The sequence below is a fragment of the Neomonachus schauinslandi genome, chromosome X (genome assembly GCF_002201575.2).
Source record: "Neomonachus schauinslandi chromosome X, ASM220157v2, whole genome shotgun sequence".
Classification (NCBI taxonomy): Eukaryota; Metazoa; Chordata; class Mammalia; order Carnivora; family Phocidae; genus Neomonachus; species Neomonachus schauinslandi.
In genome coordinates this window covers 71,385,398-71,408,550 of record NC_058419.1, presented here as the reverse complement: position 1 = coordinate 71,408,550, position 23,153 = coordinate 71,385,398, and the positions used below count along the sequence as shown (strand labels likewise).

At 41.3% G+C, this 23,153-nt stretch overlaps 1 protein-coding gene across 10 annotated transcripts in view; it reads left to right on the top strand.

Moving 5' to 3' along the window:
* Positions 1-13,381: 13,381 nt before the first annotated feature.
* EDA (ectodysplasin A) overlaps positions 13,382-23,153 on the top strand; it is a 413,437-nt gene continuing 403,665 nt past the window's right edge. For 7 of the 10 annotated variants that reach the window (XM_021680170.1, XM_021680154.1, XM_044911544.1 and 4 more), the window contains exon 1: positions 13,382-13,797. In XM_021680170.1, the coding sequence (XP_021535845.1) occupies positions 13,401-13,797 (397 nt within the window). In that variant the 5' untranslated portion in view covers positions 13,382-13,400. The remainder of the gene's footprint in view (positions 13,798-23,153) is intronic. The other 3 variants (XM_021680189.1, XM_021680179.1, XM_021680162.1) reach the window with 1 other exon arrangement.

The following is a 23,153-nucleotide window of genomic DNA, read 5'->3' as shown; positions in this document are numbered from 1 at the left end:
CCTTGGCATCTTTAATCATTTAGTCATTGCTAATTCTCTTATAAGTGTCAAATTACACTCCCAACAGTTTTCTTAGGCCATCCTCCTGTCTGCCTCCTGATCAGGGCCCCAAGGGTTATGGGGCCTGCTGACCTTAAAGCAGTCTGATTGCAACAGTTCTTTCTAGTGTCAAGGAAATTTGTGAAAGACTGAATGGACAAAAAAGATTACCGGATTTCCTGACTTGTGCACTCTTCTGTGTTATGTGCTTTTTGTTGGCTTTGAGCTATTCAACAACTCTATAAATTGTAGAAAACCAATAGTAATGCAAAATATTCTTATCCATAGAAATGCAAATGAATTTTGTCTGGTGTAATGCAATTGGTTATTGTCCCATGGATATTGACCAGTTTTGCATCTATTTGAAAATTCATTCTAGCATTCATAATTACCTATGGGAATCTATGTCCTTTGAATTCTCCTTTGAACTGGTTGTACATCTTACAGCTTCCCTCATTAATTAATGAGTTAAATAAAATGTTTGACATGTGTTCCTTTTATATTTGCATGAGAATCATGATTTTACCTTTAAAAAATTATCCTTTAACACTAGTTTACCTTTCTATAAGCCCAAATAAGCTTCTCCTTTTGCCTGTTTGTCTGCACTGGAAGCATTCAGCTCTGTTCACTATGATATTCTCAATTTAACTTTTTTTAAAAGAAGAATTCAAAAAAACAACCATGTTAGCTATAACTTCAACCAATGCTTCCTTCAGCCAGCTCTTCTCAGAATTCTGTTCTCTAGCTTTCCCAAAAGACATATTTGGAAGAAGCAAATTACTTTGACATCAAGTTTTTGGCCTCATCAGATTCTGCAGACTTGTCCGGAATAGGTCTGATCACCCCCTTGGAGGTTGGGGCTTCTTATAATAAGTCAAGTGGTAGTTTGCCAGTGGGGACCTTTCCAAAAGAGAAGTTTTATGTAGAAACCATTTGTAGTAGAAACTTTTCATTTCTTCCTCAAATTTAAAAATGTTAAGAGTGCATTTAAAAGGCAGTGTAGCAACTGCTTCTTCAAAAATAAATGTTACTAATTAAAGAATTAAGATCAGTTGCACAATCATTTTTGGTGGGGGGATTCTGAAACAGTCAAGGTAAGATTAGGATTTGCATTCAGCTGGTTGAATACAAGAATAAGACTGGGTAAAATGGAGGACTACCTCAAGGCAAAATACAAACTAGGCAAATTATTGAGGCTTGGTAGAGAATGGGACTAGAAGTCAGAAGCAAAAACAGTGATTTCTAGTCAATTTCTTGTTTCATACTTTGAATTCAGCAGAAGTTAAACAAAAGTAATTCATGTGCTTTGAGAATGCTTTAAGATTGTCAGATATAGATACATAAGCTAGTGGTTTAGGGGAAAAGCAGGGAGGAGCAATTGGTTCTAGTCTAGTTAATTCATTAACTTGATGGGCATGACTGTTGATCTTTCTGGGCTTCAGTTTCCTCTTCCAAAAAATGAATGGGTTGGACTAGGTAGTCTCCAAAGGACCTTCTAGTTCTGACCTCTTAAGTCAGCTGTAGAGGCTGAGAAAAGAAAATGGTTATGATTTTTGGAACTCTGGAGGTTAAACAAAGTGAAGTTCTGCTAAACTAGGGATGTCACATCCGGTCTTGTGGGGCTAAGACCTTTGGGCCCAAGGGTGGATAATAGTGACACTTAGGTCATCTAACTTCTCTGGGATGCCACCGTCTTCCCTGTCAGAGGCCAGTATCCTTTGTCAAGCAGTTTGGCATATTCCTAAGGGCAGCTTCTTTCCCTCAGGCATAGCTTGGTGTCCCAAACTTTCTGTTGCTAGGTAAAGCTCAACTTCCAGACTCCTCCCCCAGACTCAGTTTGTAGAAGCTTATTCTTCAGTGGTTATTGCCATGAAGCAAATTTCAGTCAAGCAAAACCTGTATTCCTAGAGTTAGAGATAGGTTTTCACAGGAAAAAACAAAATCCCTAAGTGGATGGAGTTGAACTGAACTTGTATGGAAAGAAGGGTTAAGATGGTGGTCAGCACTGCCACAGACCTATGATTGGCTGACTTGGGCCTCCTGAGTATTCATTCATTTGTTCACAAAGTTCACAGAAGTTCTGTGAGCTGTGAGTGCCTACAGCCGGTGCTCAATACCTCTTTGAAAGGTGGAAAGGTAAATGAATGAAGTTACAAATATACAAATGAAAGAATCAATACAACGCCTTCTGGGAAGTTTTCACTATGACTATTTGCGGTAATACTTTGCAGACCCCTTCTGCCACCAGACACACTGCCATTTCTCCTTGGTGCTATCTTATCTAATCTCCTGAGTCTCTATTTTCTGCTGCAAGAGTTTTCTTATTTGGTTTTGTTATTTTCAAGATCAGTTTGATTTGGCTGCAGTATTGTAATCTTCCCACTAGACTGTAAGATTATATTGGGATGAAGAAATGGTACCACCAAATGCAAGCTGGTACAGCCACTCTGGAAAACAGTATGGAGGTTCCTCAAGAAGTTAAAAATAGAGCTACCCTATGACCCAGCAATTGCACTTTTCACTACCCAGTAGTGAAAAGAAGGGGCACATGCACCCCAATGTTCATTGCAGCAATGTCCACAATAGCCAAACTGTGGAAGGAGCCGAGATACACTTCAACAGATGAATGGATAAAGATGTGGTTCGCATATACTATGGAATATTACTCAGCCATCAGAAAGGATAAATACCTACCATTTGCATCGACATGGATGGAACTGGAGGGTATTATGCCAAGTGAAATAAGTCAAGCAGAGAAAGACAATTATCATATGGTTTCACTTATATGTGGAATATAAGGAATAGTGCAGAGGATCATAGGGGAAGGGAGGGAAAACTGAATGGGAAGAAATCAGAGAGGGAAACAAACCATGAGTGACTCTTGACTCTGGGAAACAAACGAGGGTTGTGGAAAGGGAGGTGGGAGGATGGGGTAACAAGGTGATGGGCATTAAGGAGGGCATGTAATGTGATGAGCACTGGGTGTTATACGCAACTAATGAATCATTGAACACTAAATCAAAAACTAATGATGTACTATATGCTGGCTAATTGAATTTAAATAATAAAAAAGAAATAGTACAACCATCTATTATCTAATAGATTACAGCTTGAAAATTTCTCAAAACCCCTTATTTCTTGGGTTTCTGAGTGTGCAAAATATATTGTTTATTATGGCATAATGGAAAAAAATATGGGCTTTTAATTAGGACAGACCTGGATTTTAATCCTAATACTACTGTTTACTAGTTGGGGGATGTTAGGCATGTTACTTCACTTGTCTTTATTTTTATTATTTTTTTAAAGATTTTATTTTTATTTATTTTACAGAGAGAGACACAGTGAGAAGGGGAACACAAGCAGGGGGAGTGGAAGGTGAGAACAAGGCCTCCTGCAGAGCAAGGAGCCCAATGCTGGGCTCGATCCTGGGACCCTGGGATCATGACCTGAGCCGAAGGCAGCCACTTAAGGATTGAGCCACTCAGGCGCCCCACCTCACTTCTCTTTAGGCTCATTTTTTTAAACATGTAGGAAAATAAACAATTTATCTCAAAAAGTTGTTCCTGAAGGTTAAATGAGATAAACACATGTAACTTTGCCTAGCATAGTATCTGGCACACACTAGGGACTCATGCAAGGTTTGCATGATAAATAAAGATTTATTTATTTATTTGAGAGAGAGAAAGAGAGTGCATTGCATGCATGAGTGGGGGAAGGGGCAGAGAGCAAATCCTCAAGCTGACTCCCTGCTGAGCACAGAACCCCGTGGCAGGGGCTCAATTTCATGACCCATGAGATCATGACCTGAGCCGAAACCAAGAGTTGGATGCTTAACTGACTGAGCCACTCAGGTGCTCCAAGGTAGCTATTATTTTAAAATCTTAATCTGTGTAGCACTTTCTATTTTACAAAGCATCCTCCCATACCTTCTTTTACTCATCATACACACATACACACACAAACAAGTCTCTTATTAGATATTGACGCCCTAAGACTCGAGTTCAACTCAAGTTTATTTTCAGGCACTGACTGTTGACCTTAGACCTAGGCTCCCATGTTTCCCATCCTTCCAGGATCCAGTTACTCTGTAAGTTCCTTTCCTGGGTTTTTACTTAGCAAGCACTAAGCAGATAAGAGGGGTGAGAGTTCTAGAGGGGAGGGGGGTTGGGCGATGGGTTAGCCTGGTGATGGGTATTAAAGAGGGCACATACTGAATGGAGCACTGGATGTTATATGCAAACAATGAATCATGGAACAGTACATCAAAAACTAATGATGTAATGTATTGTGACTAACATAACATAATAAAATTTAAAAAAATAAATAAAATTCTATTTTAGAAAAAAAAAGAGGGGTGTTTACATTCTAATAGGCTATTTACTTAGTATTTCTTAAACCAGAGCTGCATTTGCTAGTTTTCCTGACTTATTTAGAGGAAAGCCTTTGAATTGGGATGATTTATACCTTTTGCTCAACGTTTGGAGATCCTGAAACTATTAGGATATGGCACTTCCCAAACCCTAGGAGTGTGCCTAAGAGTCTGGCCCAGCTCAGAGGTGCAGTGGGAGGAGGGATAAGGCCATTTAAAGGCACCTTGCTATTAAATTGTACTTGTGAAAAACAGAGTTCTTATTTTTCAATTATAAATTGTATGAATTCTTTTTTTTTTTTTTTTGTCCATTGGAATCCCTAGCATTTGGAATCCCTAGCATGTGGCATACAGCAGGCACTCTATGAATATTTGTTGAATGAATGTAATACTTAAACCACACAAATCCAACAGTACTCCTTCAATATAACCTAGTGGGTGGGGGAAGCTGGTGGAAGATTGGGAAACTTATTATAACTCAAAGTCTTCCAAGTCCTGTCTCAGGTTGCTTATCACAGTGACAGTATTGTATCCCAAAGGTCCCTGACTCTCTCAGGCTCAGATCCCTTAATCCGTTCTCTAACCCTCATGATGAGGAAATGCATATTATGAGCACAGTCAATAAACTCTTTGGCCAGATCAACTAGCAAACATAAGTGTGGTGGACAAATATGAGAGTTTTGTATGAAAAAGAACCCTAGGCTGAGTCAGGTACCCTGACTGTGTGACCTTGGACAAGTCATCCTATCTCTGTGGGCTTCAGTTTCCTCTCTTTTTAAATGAAGGCAAATGGCCACTCTATATACCACACATACTTGTTTGGAGGATGTGAAAACCTGTAAAGACACTCACTGCCAAAGATTCTCTTAAAGCCCTACTCTGCCAAAAACTAAATCTGAGATCTCACTATAATCCTGATGTAACATGTAGCAATAGCTCTGTGTAAGATGCAGCCTGTTTCCAGGCTACTTGGTGGCCTGAATGGTGGGACTGACACACATTGCAGGGGATGAATGCAAATGACTTTCTGCCAGCAACAAGGTTTTCTATTTTTGAATGAAATATTCCTCTCATGAAGTGAGAGCCTCCCCATATGCTCAGCCACCCATGAGTAGCCAAAGACTTTATTGCAAAAATGAATATTCCAGCAAGAAGAATTTTTATCTCCTTATCATTGCTTCATGGATTTCTGCAAACATTCCTATGTCAGCCATGGCTCCAGCAAGTTAGAGGTCTGCTGCTCTTCCCCCTTCTTTGCTGTGTGTTTTACTTTTTTTTCAATATGAAATGTGCTCAGCATTCTATTTTACTCTATTTTCCATCTAGAACAGTCGTCTTCTCTTCATCAAACCCTTCTGCCTTCAAACCCCTGCTTAAATTAATCTCTGCAGAGTCTTTAGCCATTAATAAAGATTTAAGAAGCACTTACTCGAGGTAGGCCATGTGGGGGCTAAGACAAGTTCCCACCCTTTGAAGAGCCTTGTGTATAATTTGGGAGAAATGAGACATTCACACAGAATGGCAGAAGGATTTGTAGTTGTGAGTGGCATATTCTAAGTGCCAGAGTTGTATAGGGAAAGTGTCCTGGTTGAGAGCACTGTGGGCAGGCAGGATGAGGTGGGGAAACTTGAGCTGGGCTTTGAGGAACGTGCTGATTTTAAATAGGGGAAGGGACATGATATTGGAAAGAAGAAGGGGAGTAATGTCAGCAAAATGTAAAATGGCAGGAACATAGGCTTTTGTTCCTGGACAATGAGAGCTACAGTTATGCAGAGGTCATATTTTGTCAAGGCCTAGCAACAGCATGGCTGAAATGGTAGTTTCAATCTAGCCAGATTGGAGGGCCTTGGATGTTAGGATAAGAAGTTAGGTTACTGTTAAATAGTCAAGGGGAAATTATTAAGGGTTACTGTACAGAAAAATGACCTGATAGGCCCACATTTAAGCACATTCATCTAATCATAGTATACACAGTAGCCCTAGAGTTGGGGCAAAAGGATGGTGTCAGCAGCAGCCAGGCTGGGAGGAGAAGAAACTGACTTCCAGCTGGTTTATCACTCTGCCACTCCAGGAATCTCACAGTGTCTGCATGTCTAGCTCTATGAGGCTGAATTTTGGATCTGTTGGTAGTTGGGAGATAAGTTTGAGAACAGAATGTGGAATTTTTGAGCCAGTCAGACTTGGATTTCAAATTCAGACTATCACGTAGTGGCTATATGAATTTGGGCCAGTCATCTAACCTGTCTCTTAAATGCCTCAGTTTCCTCATCTGTGAAATGTTCGTAATACTAACTTCCCACAGAAGTTAATGAGCAAGGCTAGCACATAGGAGATAAATATTCAATCAATGTTCCTTTCCTTCTTTACCACCCCCCCCCCCAGTTAGTTGTGTGGCCTTTTGCATCTTTCTCTGGGGGAGGTTGCCTCATATACAATGAGAGAACTATTCTTTCTGCTTTACTATGCTGGAAGAAAAGTCCTTGCCTATGCAGTAACACATCTGACCATTCCTCCTGTCTCCTTTCTCTTACTCCACTAGGGGATGAAGTCATTCCATCAACATTTACTGAGCTTCTATTATGTGTTTGGTACTGTTCTTGGCTTAATAAAACAGTGAACAAAAACAGACAAAATTCTTTGCCCTCATGGGCAAAGCCTAGCTGTGACTTCAGGGGAGTCACACAATAAGCAAATACATATATAATATGTCAGAGGGTGATAAGTGCTAGGAAGGAAAACATAACAAAGGAAGGAGACAGAGAGTGTTGGGAAATCAGTCAAGGAAAGGTTCTCTGATAAGGTGACACCTAAGAAGAGACCTGGAAGAAGTAAGGGAGAAGTCATGTAGCTATCTGGGAGAATAACATTCTAGGCAGAAGGAAAGACAAGTAAACAGACCCTTACGTGGGAGCATGCTTTGCAAGTTCAAGGAACAGCAAAAAGATCAATGTGTCTGGAGCAGAATGCAAGAAGAGTAGCAGGAGAGGAACCCAGTAGGTGGCCATCAATCACATCATATAGGGCCAAGGCAGGGACTCTGAGGGAGATGGGGAGCCATTGGAGGATTTGGAACAGAGGATTGATAGGCTCTGACTTAACATTTTAACAGAAAGCCTCTGACTACAGTGTAGAGAATAGAGTATAGGGTGGCAAGGAAAAAGCAAAAAGCATGGAGACCTGGGAGAGAGCTAAAGTAGTAATCCAGTGAGAGAGCATGGGAGCTTGGACGACGGTGGTGATGGGGAGGTAGTGAGAAATGGTCAGGTTCTATGTATATTTTGTTTTAGTTGTTGTTGTTGTTGAAGTAACCTCTACCCCCAATGTGGGGCTCAACTCATGACCCCAAGATCAAGAGTCACATGCTCTACTGAATGAGCCAGCCAGGCACGCCCTAGGTATATTTTGAAGGCAGAACTGACAGCATTTGCTGACAGATTGGATGTGAGGTGTTCAAAGAAGAGAGGATTCAAGGGGCGCCTGGGTAGCTCAGTTGGTTAAGCATCCAACTCTTGATTTCGGCTCAGGTCCTGATCTCAGGGTCGTGAGATAAAGCCCCCTGTCAGGCTCCACACTAGGTGTGGAGCCTGCTTGGGATTTTCTCTCTCTCTCTCTGCCCTTCCCCCCCACTCTATCTCTCTGTAAAAAAAAAAAAAGAGAGGGGGCGATTCAAGGATAACTTTACAGTGTTTGTCTTGAGCAGTGGGAGGATGGACTTGCCATTTGCTGAGATGCACAAGACCAAGGGATAAGTACATTTTAGGGGAGAAAAGCTTTGGGTTTGGTTATGTTGAGTTTAAGATGTCTATTAGATATCCAAGTGAAAATGGAGAGGAGGAAGTTGGGATACATGATACATGAATCAAGAGTTCAGGAGAGGGTGATGGGAACATAAGGGTCCTATCTCAACTTGAAGAATGCAAAAAGAAGGGGGCAGGCATTTGGCAAGGGCAAAGCATGTGGATGCTTTTCTGCATTTTTACATGTTCTTGAGTACTGTTATGTAGTTTTCCTCTCATCTCCTTTTGGTGGAAGTCTCTTATATAACAGGGACTAACATTTACCACGTTTATTATGTGCCAAACACTTTGACATATAGCATCCCATTTAAGCACAGCTGTATCACAAAACACATGTTGTCATCTCCATTTTACAGATGAGAAAACTGAGGCTCTGCAAGACAGGCAAAAATTATCTGTCCTAAGTCACACAGCTGGTAAATGAATATACTGAGATTTAAACCAGGATCCAAGTCCTAAGCCCATGTCCCCCCCAGCTATGTATCTGCTTATCACCAGGTGGGTCAGAGAGTCAACTCTGTGATTTCTATGTCAATGATTTGTTCTGTAGATTTTTTTTAAAAAGATTTTATTTATTTATTTGAGAGACATGGTGAGAGAGGGAACACAAGCAGGGGGAGTGGGAGAGGGAGAAGCAGTCTTCCCGTGGAGCAGGGAGCCTGACGCTGGACTGGATCCCAGGACTCCAGGATCATGACCAGAGCTGAAGGCAGACGGAAGGCAGACGCTTAACCGACTGAGCCACCCAGGTGCCCCTCTGTGGATTAACCAGAGCAAAGAGGTATTTAAAACCAGCCCTTGGCCAACTCCTTATTATATTCTGCCAGAGGTTGTCAACTTGTTTTGAATGTTTATTATTCAGGCATTGACAGCTATATTATTTTACTATTAGGCCCAAACAAAACAAAATTAGGAAGGTAAACTTGAAGGGACAAAAAGCCAGTGAAGTACTGCAAACCAATTATAGTTGAATTCATGGGTTATTTACTTTTCTAGGTTGTCCACAACTCCAACAGTAGTACAAAAAAGAGGATAATTACACAATTGTCATTTGGTTCAATTTCCTTTATATCTTTCCATAATGTGTTACACAGTAGGTGCTTCATAAGTGGTACTGGCAGGCATCCCTTGGCCCACTTCCTTTTTTGGAATTCTAGGTAATCTAGGTTACCATAGCAGAATTCATGCCCTGTTAATTTGACAAACAATACTGGTGCCTACTATGTGGTGGGTGCTATGCTAGTCACTGGGACTACCAAAGTGGAAAGGGTGTGGTTCTTACCATCAGGGAGCTCATAGTTTAGTGATGAGAAAGCGTGTGAAAAAAGAAAAATACAATGTGGTTAGTGATATCATTGACATGCTCAGGGTACCGTGAAAGTATAAAGGACAATCTGTTTGGAGTGAGTTGTGGGTCTGTACCAGAGGGAATATGTGATTCGATTCTTGAGGAAGTTATCAGATGTCCAAGGTGGGAGCATTCCAGGCAAAGAAACCAGTTTGTGCAAAGACACCGATGTGTGAGAATTGTCAGTGAATTTAATTTTGTGGGAGTATGGGTTCCTTGTAGGATAGTGGGAGATGAGGTTGGAAAGGCAGATTATGGGTCATGATAAGGAGCTGATATTTTGTCTCCTAGAATACATGGGGCCAGACAGGTAAGGTAAATGAGTGATAAGGGCAGTAATGGAGACTAGAAGAAGGACGTAGGGATGACTGTGTGGAACTTGATTGTTCTAAGGGGTTAGTTATAGCTGACTGTAGCCATATGGGAATATGGATCCAGTGTTAGCAGGTTTTCTGATTTAATTTTAGGGAGAGAAGCAGGAAATCTGATTTTTTTTATGTGAAATGTCCTGATTTCTAAATGCTGGTAATTAATTTTTTTTAACTCAAAGTTTTAGCCAACTCTGCACCAAATACAACACATCTGTTTGCTGGATGTAGCCTGTAGGCTGTCATTTTGAGACCCATGCTGTAGGGGGTTGGGGATTTAAGGAAGCATAGAAGCTATCTGAAGTAACACTTCAAAACACTTTTATTTTTTTATTTCAAAATTATTTTCATTCTCTACTTTCATAGTTATTTGTAAATCATCAATATCAATAGTTAACATGCTTTCTAAAAGTGTTAATGATGAATTTTCAAATCTCAACTGGATCTACATTTTATTTATTTAAAAAAAATTTTTTTTTATTATGTTATGTTGAGAGAGAGAGAGAGCACGAGCAGGTGAGGGGCAGAGAGAGAAGCAGACTCCCTGCAGAGAAAGTCTCTCTCTCTCAAATAAACAGATAAAATTAAAAAAAAATAACAATGTACATTCCTCACTGGATTGCTCCATTTCAACATACCTATTGCATATGAAGACATATGTTCTTCCTCTGGGGAACCAAAGAGAGGTTCTAGGTCAAATGCAACTTGCAAGTCTTCTGAGGGCAATGGTGCAACCCAGGGTCTCAGTCAGGCTGTTAAAAAAGCTTGGTAGAAGAGGGTAAGCTGAGACCAGTAAGGCCCTCGAGCACCACTACCAGGAAATGGCTGTTACTTGTTTCCTTTTCACTTTAAGGAAACCAGGGGCAGTCTCTTTGAACTGTGTATACAACCAAACCAACATAGCCAGTGATAACACAGATAAAACACAATGTCATAGCTGTTAAAGTGCAAATTCCTCATTTTACAGTTGGAGAAACTAATGTTTCTGGCCAAAAAGTCACTGGCCAAAAGGCACAGTGACTTAATCAGAGTGACCCAGCAAACCAGTGGCAAGGTCAGGTCTACTGACTCCTAGTTTAGCATTCTTTCTAATAATCCTAGTCTGTGAGGGGCGCCTGGGTGGCTCAGATGGTTAGGCTTTTGCCTTCGGGTAACAGCTCCTGGCTCCACGGGGAGTCTGCTTCTCTCTCTCGGTTGGCCTCTCCCCCTGCCTCTCCCCCTGCTCATGCTTTCTCTCTCTCTGTATCTTTTGGTCTCAAGTGAATAAATAAAATCTTTAAAAAAAATCCTAGGCTGTGATAATGAAGATAAGTTGGCTCTGTAGTTCCCCTAGCACCTAGAATTCCTAGGGTGCCTGGGTGGCTCAGTCGGTTAAGCACCTAGAATTCCTAGATGGAACAAGCAGGACTTGAGATTAGCTTAACTTGTAAGTGCTCTTTTACATTTTCTTATCTGCATGATGATGATATTCTTCGCAAACTTTATACTTCATGGGTAAGGAAAGGGCCAATGAGGGGACAAATAGATCTTTGTGAAGCACTGAGATCATTCACAAAGTGTCTGGAGGAAAAGTTGGCTGTGGCTAATATATTTAAGGTTCATGACCTCTGCTTTTTGGACTGACCCTTCCACTGTATGCTTTGCTTTTGTTTAATTGTTTCTCAGCTTTTTAAAAAAAAATTTATTTATTTGTTTGACAGAGAGAGACACAGCGAGAGAGGGAACACAAGCAGGGGGAGTGGGGGAAGGAGAAGCAGGCTTCTGGCAGAGCAGGGAGCCGGATGCGGGGCTCGATCCCAGGACCCTGGGATCATGACCTGAGCCAAAGGCAGACGCTTAACCACTGAGCCACCCAGGCGCCCTTGTTTCTCAGCTTTTGTCTTCTTTTCTAGATCTCTCTATTTTTCTTCTTTCCCATCAGCCTAGGTCTCAGGCCTACCCTTGACAAGTCAATAAAACTGCTAATTATTCATAACATGGGAATAGGAGGACATAGTGACCAAGAAGCATACATATTTCCCCTGCTACGGTCATTCGGCTCTCTATAATCTCAGACTAGTAACTCTTGTCGATTGCAACTCAACTAATCCTTTCCATCCTTCATTTCAGGGTCTATTGTTCCGACATTTGCCTTTTTTTTTTTTTTTTTGGTTTTTGCTCTGAACCCTTTTCTCATTGGTTCAGTTGTTGAAGATGCTGCAGTTGCAGCAGTGTTCATCTGGAACATTTGGCTGACTTGTTGAACTTCCCCCAGGGACTACTCCAGGGAGCGGAGGGGAGGGGTTGAGAGGCCAGAACAGTTGCCTGCAAATAGAGATGCCAATGTAGCCTGGCCATTCTGTGGACCACCCTTGTAAAAACGCACCCCACCTGGCCCTCAATTTCCCCGTTTGCTCATTGAAGGCAGATATTCTTCACTCTAAACTCCTGTTGCTGAGGCAGAAGAGAAACTCCACAGGCTGTGGATTATCTCAAACAGCACTTGCTGCGTTGTAAAGGGACCCACACATATTTGTTGAATTAATTAATCTATCAAGAAATTTCAGGGGACTGTTCGAACCTGCGTGGGGCAATGTCACTTCAGTTCCACCTGGCATAGGTGCACTTCTTGGCCACTTAGATTGAGGCTCCAGATTCACTCTAGGAGTGGGGCTGCCTCGGTCCCACCCCAATCTCACTCCCTTTGGCTCCCAGGCTCCTGGGTCTCCTTTTTCTTTTGGCGCGCCACAGGATTGCAAACACAGCAGGCATGGTTTCATTCCAAACCAAGAACTGTTTTAATTAGTTTAACGTCTGTTAAACGCTTTGAAGATTGAAAGCAACAGATAAGTACTGGATGATGTTATTAACAATTGCAGTTAATTGCAAACATTTCTATTAATTCTAGTTTCTGTTTCCTTTTCTTTGCTCCACTTTCTTCCCAAGGTTCCCCAATTCTTCTCGGCCTCCCCCTCCTTGCCTTCTCCTGCCCCCGTACAGGCGCTATAGGGTTAAATTGGGGCGGAGTCCAGGGATGAATGACAGCGGCGGTCACCAACTGGGACAGGCGCAAGCGGGAAGAACTGGGTGGGGCAGTCAGGCAGAGGGGGAACCCACACGCCCCCAAGGCCCCGCCCTGTGGCTGGAGGCCCAGGGTGGAATGGCAGGGGGCGGGGCGCCAAGGCTTGGCGGGCCGGTGGTTGGGCGTCCAGGCAGCCGCTTGGGGGATGGGGCGGGGTCGGCCTGGGCCGCCTCCCTCATTCTCCCCGCGGGCCGAGCCGCCCCTCTCTCCCGCCCCTCCTCCTCCCTTTCCCACCCCTCGGAGTGGAGCTGCACATGCGGCAGCTCCCTGCTCCGTTCCGCCCAGCCTCCGTTGCTCTGGAACGGGTGCCTGCAGCCCCCAGCCGATGGCAGGGCAGTAGCCGCCTGTCAGGGGTCCTGAACGGCTGAGGCAGGCGCGGCGGCTCCAGGGCCTCAGAGAGTGGGTGTCTCCGGAGGCCATGGGCTACCCCGAGGTAGAGCGCAGGGAACCTCTGCCCACGGCAGCGCCGCGGGAGCGGGGGAGCCAGGGCTGCGGCTGTCGCGGGGCCCCTGCCCGGGCGGGCGAAGGGAACAGCTGCCGGCTCTTCCTGGGTTTCTTTGGCCTCTCGCTGGCCCTCCACCTGCTGACGTTGTGCTGCTACCTAGAGTTGCGCTCCGAGTTGCGGCGGGAACGGGGAGCCGAGTCCCGCCTTGGCCCCAGCACCCCTGGCACCTCTGGCACCCTGAGCAGCCCCGGTGGCCTCGACCCTGACGGTCCCATCACCCGCCACTTCGGGCAGCCATCACCTCAGCAGCAGCCGCTGGAACCGGGAGAAACCACACTCCCCCCACACTCCCAGGACGGGCACCAGGTGAGTCACCTAGGAGGGGCGGCGGCGTCGGAGGCCCCCTCCCCTTGTGGGCAGGGCGGGGGCCCTCCCCCACAGGGCCCTGGGGAGGACTCTGCCACCTCCAGCCAAGTTGCAGGGCCGGACCAGGGAGGGGGCAGGCGAGCCGGGGAGAGGTTGCCCCGGGGCAGGTTGTCCTGGGTCCTGGTCTAGCTCACCCAGACTCTCTCCGGACCCCTGGACTTGGGAACTCTGGCCGGCGCCCGCCGCCCCCCAGCTACCGGCTGCCTTGGGGAAAGTTGGCGGCTCTCCCGGCCGCGGAGGTGCGGGTGCTGCCCCTCTGGCGGACTAACGGCAGCAGCTTGGCCCTTCTGCTCCTGGTGAGATTCCCTGCCCGCGGTGCTTGTTTTTTCGTGTCCAGAGCTGACGCCAGCACGAGCAGGCTCTCCTTTGGAGTTGGAGCTGTAAACAGCTGTAATAACTGCTCCACAGTTGAAACAACTTTTAATCGTATTTTCAGCGCGGGTCCTTGTGCGCTGACCAGAACGTGGGCTTGTTCACACTTACCTGCAATTTGAGACTGGTTGTCCTCAGTGTTCTAGTGAGGATCAGCGCCCCTGTGGAATTCTGGTAGAAATATGCCGTCTTGCTAGACAACTTCTGAACAGCAATTAAAAAAATCTATGGAAATAAAACTCACCCTTTGCATGCCGGTTCTGACTCTTTTGGGGGGGGGGTAGGTAGGGTGAGTGTGAAGTCTATTCACTACTGCTAGTTTGAGAACAGGAATCTACTGATGGAATAATTACTCAAGAGTAATCTTTCAAGAGCAGTTTTGTTTTGTTTTGCAATCTTTATGGTAGCTTTGGTAGTTGTCTTCAACTAAATTTGGTGCACTTAAAATAAGTATTCTCTTAAGTGCCATATTTTGTCATGTGAAATTTAAGAGAAGCAAGCATCCAAGAATCCTTTTGAGGTGGCTAGAGAATAATAGTGAATTTGTTCCTTTTGGGGAAGAGGGCAAGTTGTGTAAATAAGTTTCTTGAAATGAGGGGCCCAGAATTTCTATATTTACTACCACATCCAGAGTCATTGTCATAAGCTAAACATTATTTGTGCTCTTTGACCACCTATCCAAAGCTGGCATCTCATTCATGACGAAACTGTAATGTTGGGACTGACATATATTCTACATTGTGCATTGTAAAGTTACCCTGAGCCGAAAAACGTCTTGCTAGCACACTCCAACTTATATAACAGCTTATCAAAGAAGAGAATCAGTAGACATGCTTCTCATACTTGAAACTTTAAACACTGTAGCTAAATGATAATTAACTAGGATTCTGGCTCCCTTTATCTATCCACCCCCGCCCCCACAATGCCCAGTAGAAATACTTAGCCACTGAACATTGATACTCTGTGAAAAGATGAAGTAATTGAACTTCCTTAGTCAAATGGTAGCCAAAGCTTTTTGGTATTTAGGATGGACAGACCTATGTTTATATACCGAGGATTAGCAGGACAGCTGCACTCTAGGGCGTCTGTGATGGTGTGTGACTCTCACAGGTCTACAATGGCATTTAGTCGCCTGTTGTTTGCTTAGCACTTCGAATAGTTCTGTCTAGGTTTAAATACAGCTCCCTATTTTCTGTCCTTCTGTTTTAATCTTTTTGAGGAGTAGCAACAAGCATACTGGCTCTTTACATTGCTGGCGTCAATTGGAGTCAGGGATTTTTAGAATTGTGAGGGGCCGTATGAGTCCATTTTGTTTGATCCCCTTGGATAGCACAGAGGCCCTGAGGGAGGGGGGAATGATTTGTCCAAGGTCATGCAACTATGGTCAACAGTAGAAGGGAAGTTGGTCTCTTGACTCCCAGTTCAAGAAAGTTCGTTTGTTCCCCAATAGCATACAACTACCGGAACCTTTTTGGGAAAAGTGGAATGGAGCTCCATAGTACAATTCTTGCAATGTAGAGGGCTCAGATTTGCATCAATTTCTTTTACTCCACCTGTATTTTGGCCAGACTAAGTTTAACATGTATTCCTTACTCTTCCTGAACATTACTTTCGGGAGAATTGAAATATACTTTAAAGGAATTTTAGCCCAGATTCAAATTATTTTCTCTTGAGGATATTAGTTTTAGTACTCCCCCCACCCCCCAAAAAGGGAAAAGTTGGCTATTAGAGTTAAATTGATACTGCTACGTCTTGGGTAAAATTTCTAGTGCCCTGGTGCACCCTCTGCTGGCTTTGCAGGGACATTTAATTGCAGTATCTGCTGACAGTCAAGATTCTAAGTTGTGCTGACAGATTCTGATTCATAAACAAGGAAGTAAACAGCCTTGTGGGATTTGGCCACGTAGGTCACATTTTTATATTTTAGTTTTTCAACACAAACAGCTGCTCTTACAGCAACTCTTAGATGGAGAGGAAGAAAGATAAAAATATTACACCCTTCAATGGGCAGAACATTCAGGTTTCTCACCAGTTTATTTGCAAGGAGTAAAGACAAACTGATGAGTCTAAATTGCGGAAAGATCTCATGAGACCAAGTAGGCAAAACAGAGGCACTTCATTGTATAAGGTCATACAAACCTACCCATGTTTATGAGATGATGGGCTCAGTTATGACTCAAGAAAGGGATCTAGAGATCACTGAAGAGGTTCATTTGTATCTCAATTTAAAAACGTTTAAAACAAGATACGGAAGGAAATTAGGGCAGTCGGGATACATAGCAGAAAGATCAGCAAAGTTCTCTGGGGGATTTGTTAGAAAAGCCTCCCCAGTGGGGACACTGCTAATGATAAAAAGTGAGAGGGTCACCTCAGACCTTTTGGAATCATAACTGTCTCCTTCAGCTGGAGTAGCTGAGGAGTACCTGTAAATTTATCCGGCTACTCACTGAAGATGATCTAAAGAGCTAGGTACATCTCACCAACTTCTGAGTCAGACAGTACACAATATGATTGTTACAGTAAAAAAATAAAAAATCACTGTTGATCATTCTGTGAAGAAGTTGGCCCAGTTGTGATTATGGTCCTCAAAGCCAATAATATGGTAGACATCAGCAGGAAGGATGTTGAAAACAATGACAAAACAAAACCCTTATCTTTTCCACGTAAAAGATCAAAAGTGGATTTGCATCCATAATCATGTAGGAAATTCTGATGGCTGCTTCTCAAGAAAAACCTAACAGCTGATAAAAGTCCCTAGAAACCCAATTAAATTGATCAAAAGGACAGAGGGATTTTCTAGTTGTTTTTTTTTTTCCCCAGTCAGGAGAGAGAGAGAGGTTGAGGGAGGGATATGATCAAAGTCTACAAAACCATGAGAGAGATGAATAAGGTTAATATATTGGTATAATTTAACAATTTAGCTCAATAAATAGCCTGCTGTCAGCCAGACATGGAGGAGAGGCAAGTAAAGTAGTATCTCATTCAAATGATTGCCCTAAGAGATAATCTAAACTGGAACTCTAAGATTTAGGAAGTGTTTAGAAAAATAAATATGAGTAGATTAATGAGGATTTATTTGGGACTGTTGGGGATATTTGGAAAATGTTCCTAATTATTTGAGATGATGACATAGAAATCAACTTTATCTTTCCACAAAACATCTCTTGGTTTAACTAGATAGAACATTAGTGTATACAGATTTTACATTACTTATTAAGGCTGGTTGATCAAGAAAATGACTAGGAGTCATTAAATCCAAGAATTTTTTTAGTGGAATGGGATCCAGATAAAATAACTTTCTATAGGGTTTTTTTTTTTTCCCTATAGGTTTAACTCTAGAGTTTTTAGTGTGACATTCAAGGTTTTTGATCAACTGACTCCATTATACCTCTCCCATTTTCTCCCTCAATAATTCTACTCCTGCAACCCACCCACCATATCCTGTCTTGGGATCATTCTCTAGTTGTTATGGTTGTTTTTGGTTTAATAACTCTTATGTCTTTATATAGAACTCTTCAGAAATCTGCCTCCTTTTTTTGTCTTTTTCACAGTACCTGACTCAATGCTAGTTATAGTTAAGGTACTTTAATACTTGTTGAGTTAAATATTATTTTGGGCCTTTGGAGATCATCATGGGAAACAAAGACATTTTCTCTGTATGTAACAAGCCTGTTTTCCTCAGGTCTTGCTAAGCCTGTATCAGCTTTGCTTAGGTGAGTCAAATTGTTCTACTGGCAATGTTTCATTGGTTTCTAGAATTATTAGAAAGTGAAATGGAGAGAAGCCCTAACCACATTACCTTTAAAGTGGTTCAAAAAGCTTTCTGTACATCGTTTGATGTTTTATTTTGTTTGTTTTTAAGTCTCACCTCTTTCTTAGATTTTATGAAAAAATAATCTATAATCTATCTGTAAATACCTTATAGGGAAGATTTCTTTATAATAGAGAGCTTCTGAAGCCATTTAATCCAGAAGAACATTACCAAGAAAACCATTTGCCTTGCCTTTTAGGGTGGCCCTCATAGAAGACCAACTTTATCTATTGTACTTGGCTCTTCCCCCCCCCCCACTTTTCTATTGAAGTATTGCATACATACAGAAAAGGTGACAAATCATGCTTGTACAATTTGATGAATTACTACACAGTGAACACAGTGATGTTACCAGAACCCAAGTCAAGAAATAGAACTAGCATTTCACAACTCCCGCATTATGCTCCATTCCTATCACTGTACCTTCCTCCAACAAAGTTAATGACTTTCTCAACTTCTAACATCATAGATTAGTTTTACGTATTTTTAACTTGATGTAAATCAAACAATATATATTTTGTAGGGAGTCTATTTTCTCAACACTATGTGATAGCCATCATGTTGCACAAAGCTATAGTTTTTTATTTGTATTTTTGTATATTATTTCCTTGTTTGAATATACTACAGCTTATTCATTTTACTGATTGTTTGGATTGTTTCTGTTTGGGTTATTATAAATAATATGACTATTATCATACATATCTTTTGCTTATATGTACTTGAATTTCTGGTGGGTATATACCTAGGATTAGAATTTTTGGGTTGTAGGGAATACATATTTTCAAATTTATTGATAATGATAGTTTTTCAAAGTGATTATACCAATTTACATTCCATTAGCAGTATATGAAAATTCTAGTTGTTCCACATTCTTGTTAACACTTGTTATTATCACTCTTTTAAATTATAGCTATTCTGGTGGATGGGTTTGTAATACTATCTCATTGTAATTTTAATTGCCATTTCTCAGAATCTGACTAATGAAGTTGTACTCTTTTTCATATGATTATTATCTATTTGGATAGCTGCTTCTATGAAGTACCTGTACAAGTATTTTGCTCATTTTTAAAAATTGGGTTATTTGTCCTTTTCCTATAGATTTGTAGGAATCCTTTAAATACTTTGGCTATGAACCATTTTTGTACTTTTTATGTTGCAAGCCCTTCCCAAATCTCTTTATAGCATTCTTTGAGGAACAGACATTTTAAATTTTAATGTGTCTAGTTTTTCAGTATTTTCCTTTATGACTAGTGTTTTTTTGTGTTTCATTTAAGTAGTATTTTCCTCCCTTGAGATCATGTAGATATTCTTCCATGTTATCTTCTAGGAGCTTTATGTTTTTGCCATTCACATTTAGATCTACAGTCCATCTGGAATTGATTTATGTGTATAGTGAGATATTAGGGGCCAAGTTTTGTTTTCCATATAGACATTCAACTGACCCTGGCCATTTATTATAAGGAATGTCTTTTTCTTCACTTCTTTACAGTGTCACCTTTGTCATAAATTGTCTGCATATGTGCGAGATTGTTTCTGAACTGTTTGTTCTGTTCTATTAGTCTATTTGTCATTGTAACAATACCATAGCCTTAATTACTGGACTTTATAATAAGCTCTTGATATCTGGTAAAGCAAGTCCTTCCACCTTGTTTCTCTTCTTTAAAAGTATCCTGGATGTTCTTGGCCCTTGGCATTTCTCTATATATTTTAGAACCAGCTCATCATATTCCACAAAAAAAGAATAATTTTAAAGGGAATGATGTCAGCAAGATGGTAGATTAGGAAGTCCTGAACTCTCCTCCCCACCCCCAACACACTCATTTAGCAATGATTCAAGGAAAAATTCCCTTTGTGAGAAATTAAGGGACTAATTGAAAGGCTCCTATACCTGGGGTGAATATGAAACCAGACTCACCGACCCCAGCAGGGAGATTTGGGATACCCTCTCACCAGCATACCTGCTACCAGCTCAGCACCATATGATAAGGAAGAGAGACCCCCTAGCTTCCAGATTCTCCCAGGGGAGGGAAGGGGTTGGTTCACATGTCCAGCACTCACAAGTTTTCAGAGGACTGACTTCTGTCTTTCTCGTCTTAAAACTCTGAAGGGCCTGCCTAGGAGAAAACAGTGACAGTGTCTTGGGCTGGTAGATATCATAGATCATCCCTCTTGCTGAGCACAGAGCAAAAAGACAAAAAAATCCCAGCTCTCAATATTTCCTTGGGGAAGAAAAGTTTATCTGTGCATCTGGTGCTCCAACTTCTCCAGGGCTGCCCAAAGAACTGGCATCTGACTTGCCAGTCTAGGAGTGCAAGGATCTGGCACAGTCTAGTTTTGGACGTGAACAGAAATGATGGCTAGGACTGATAGATGCCATAGATCCTCCCACCCTGCTCATCACAGAGTGGATAGAGGAAACATTTCAGCTTTCAGCTTACTCCTGGAGATGGAAGAGATGATTTGTGGATTCAGTGCCACAACTTCTCCAGGGTTGCCCAAAGAACTGGCATCTGTATTGCCAGTCTTGGATCTCTGATGGGTCTGGCATAGTCTAGCTATCTGGGGGAAAACGGAGATGGCAGTTTGGACTGGTAAATGCATAGCTACTCCACTCTGTACAGAGTAAGTAGAAAAAAGCCACAGCCACTTGCTTCTCTTTGGGGAGGGAAATAATTGATAGAAGCCCCCAGAATCTCTGATTGGGTTGATTTGTGAAGGTCTTATGTACAAGACCAATCCATAGAGCTTGGGAGAGGTGCTTTCTTTGTGTAATGTGTAGACACCAACACAGAGAGTCAGTGAAAATGAAAAATCAGCAAAGATGTTCCACACAAAGGAATACATTATATGTCCAGATAATGACCCTAATGAAAGAGTTATGAGATTTATTTGACAGAGAATTAAAAATGACTGTTATAAAGATGCTCACCTCAATCTCAAGAGAACAGTGCATAAATAGAGAATTCTAACAAAGAGAAAATAGAACCAAACAAAAATTATGGAGCTATAGAACCCAATAATTAAACTGAAGAAATCATAAGCAGGATTCAGCAGCAGATTAGGTAAAGCAGACAGATCAGTGCACTAAGATTGGTCTTTGGAAATAATTCAGTCAGTGGAGCAAAAATTTTAAAAAGTGAAAAAGCTTAGGAGACTATGGGACACCATCAAGAAGATCATTATAGGCATTAGGGGAGTCCCAGAAAAAGGAGAGAGACAAAAGACCAGAAAGCTTATTCAAAGAAATAATAGCTGAAAACCTTCCAAATCTGGGGAAGAAAATTGACAACCAAATTCAAGAAGCCCAGAGATTACTAAATAAATAAACCCAGAGAAATCCACACCAAGACACATTATACTCAAATTGTCAAAAATCAAAAACAGAATTTTGAAAGCCTCAAAAGAAAACCAATTTATCATAAACAAGGGAACTCCCCCTAAGGCTATCAGCAAACATTTGAGCAAAAATCTTACAGACCAGAAGGGAGTGGGATAATATATTCAAAGTGCTGAAGGGAAAGAAAAAAAAAAAAAACCCTGCCAACCAAGAATACAATACCTGTCAAAACTGTTCTTAATAAGAACAGATACAGACACTCCTAGACAAATAAAAGCTGAGGAAATTCATCATCACTTAGACCCGACTTACACGAAATGCTACAGGGAGTTTATTAACTTGAAAGGATACTAAAGAGCTATGTGATAGCATGAGAAAGTATGAAACTTATTGGTAGAACTAAATATATAGACACATACAGAATACTGTATTACTGTAATGGTGAAGATAAGTCATTTTTATTTCTAGTATAAAAGCTAAATGGCAAAAGTATTAAAAATAACTTAAAAATACACAATATGAAAAAAACAGATGTACAATATGGATAGATATAGAATGTGACAAAAATAATAAGTTGTGTATGAGAAATGTGAGCGTGTAGAATTTTTGTATGCAATCGAACTTAAGTTATCAGCTTAAAATAGACTTATAAAAAGAAAAATCAGCATATCGATACAAAAAACAAAACACAGGAAGATAACGAGAAGAAATAAAGACTAAAGAATCTCAAGACTAACAGAAAACTAACAAAATGGCAGTAATAAATCCTTCCCTATCAATACTTACTTCAAATGTAAATAGACAAAACTCCTCCAAAGCCCTATAATGGCCAAATGGATAAAACCAAGACCCAGTAATATGTTTTTTTACAAAAAACTCACTTTAGATTCAAGGACACACATAGACTGGACATAAAAGGATAGGAAAATCATATGATATTTGTCTTTCTCTGACCGACTTATTTCACTTAGTATAATACTCTCTAGCTCCATCCTTATAGTAAATGATTTCACTCATGTGGAATTTAAGAAACAAAGCAAATGAACAAAGGGAAAAAAAAGGAAGTAAACCAAGAAACAAACTCTAAATTATAGAGAACAAACTGATGGCTAGCAGAAGGGAGGTAGGTGTGGGTGGGTTAAATAGGTAATGGGGATTAAGGAGTGCACTTGTGATGAGCACTGGATGATGTATGGAATTGTTGAAACCCTATATTGTATACCTTAAATTAATATTAATTACTCTGTATGTTAACTAACTGGAATTTAAATAAAAACTTAAAGAATAGCAAAAGATAGTCCATGCAAGTGATAAACAGAAGAGAGCAGAATTGGCTATACTTCAGACAAAATAAACTTTAAGTCAAAAACTATCAGAAGAGGCATTATATAATGATAAAATGGTCCATTCAACAGGATGATATAACAGTTATATATGCACCAGCATCAGAAAACCTAAACCTAAAACACAAACATTGACAGAATCAAAGGGAGGAATAGACAGCAATACAATAATAGTAGAAAACATCAATGCTTCGGTTTCAATAATGGATAGAACATCTAGACAGAAGAACAATAAGGAAACAGAGGACTTCAACAACAGTATAGACCAAATGGACCTAACAAACATGCAGAACATTCTATGCAACAGCAGCATAATACATATTCTTCACAAGCACACATATCTTTCCCCAGAAAAGATAACATGTTAGGTCACAAAGCAAGTCTTAACAAATTTAAGAAGATTGAAATCATGGGCGCCTGGGTGGCTCAGTTGGTTA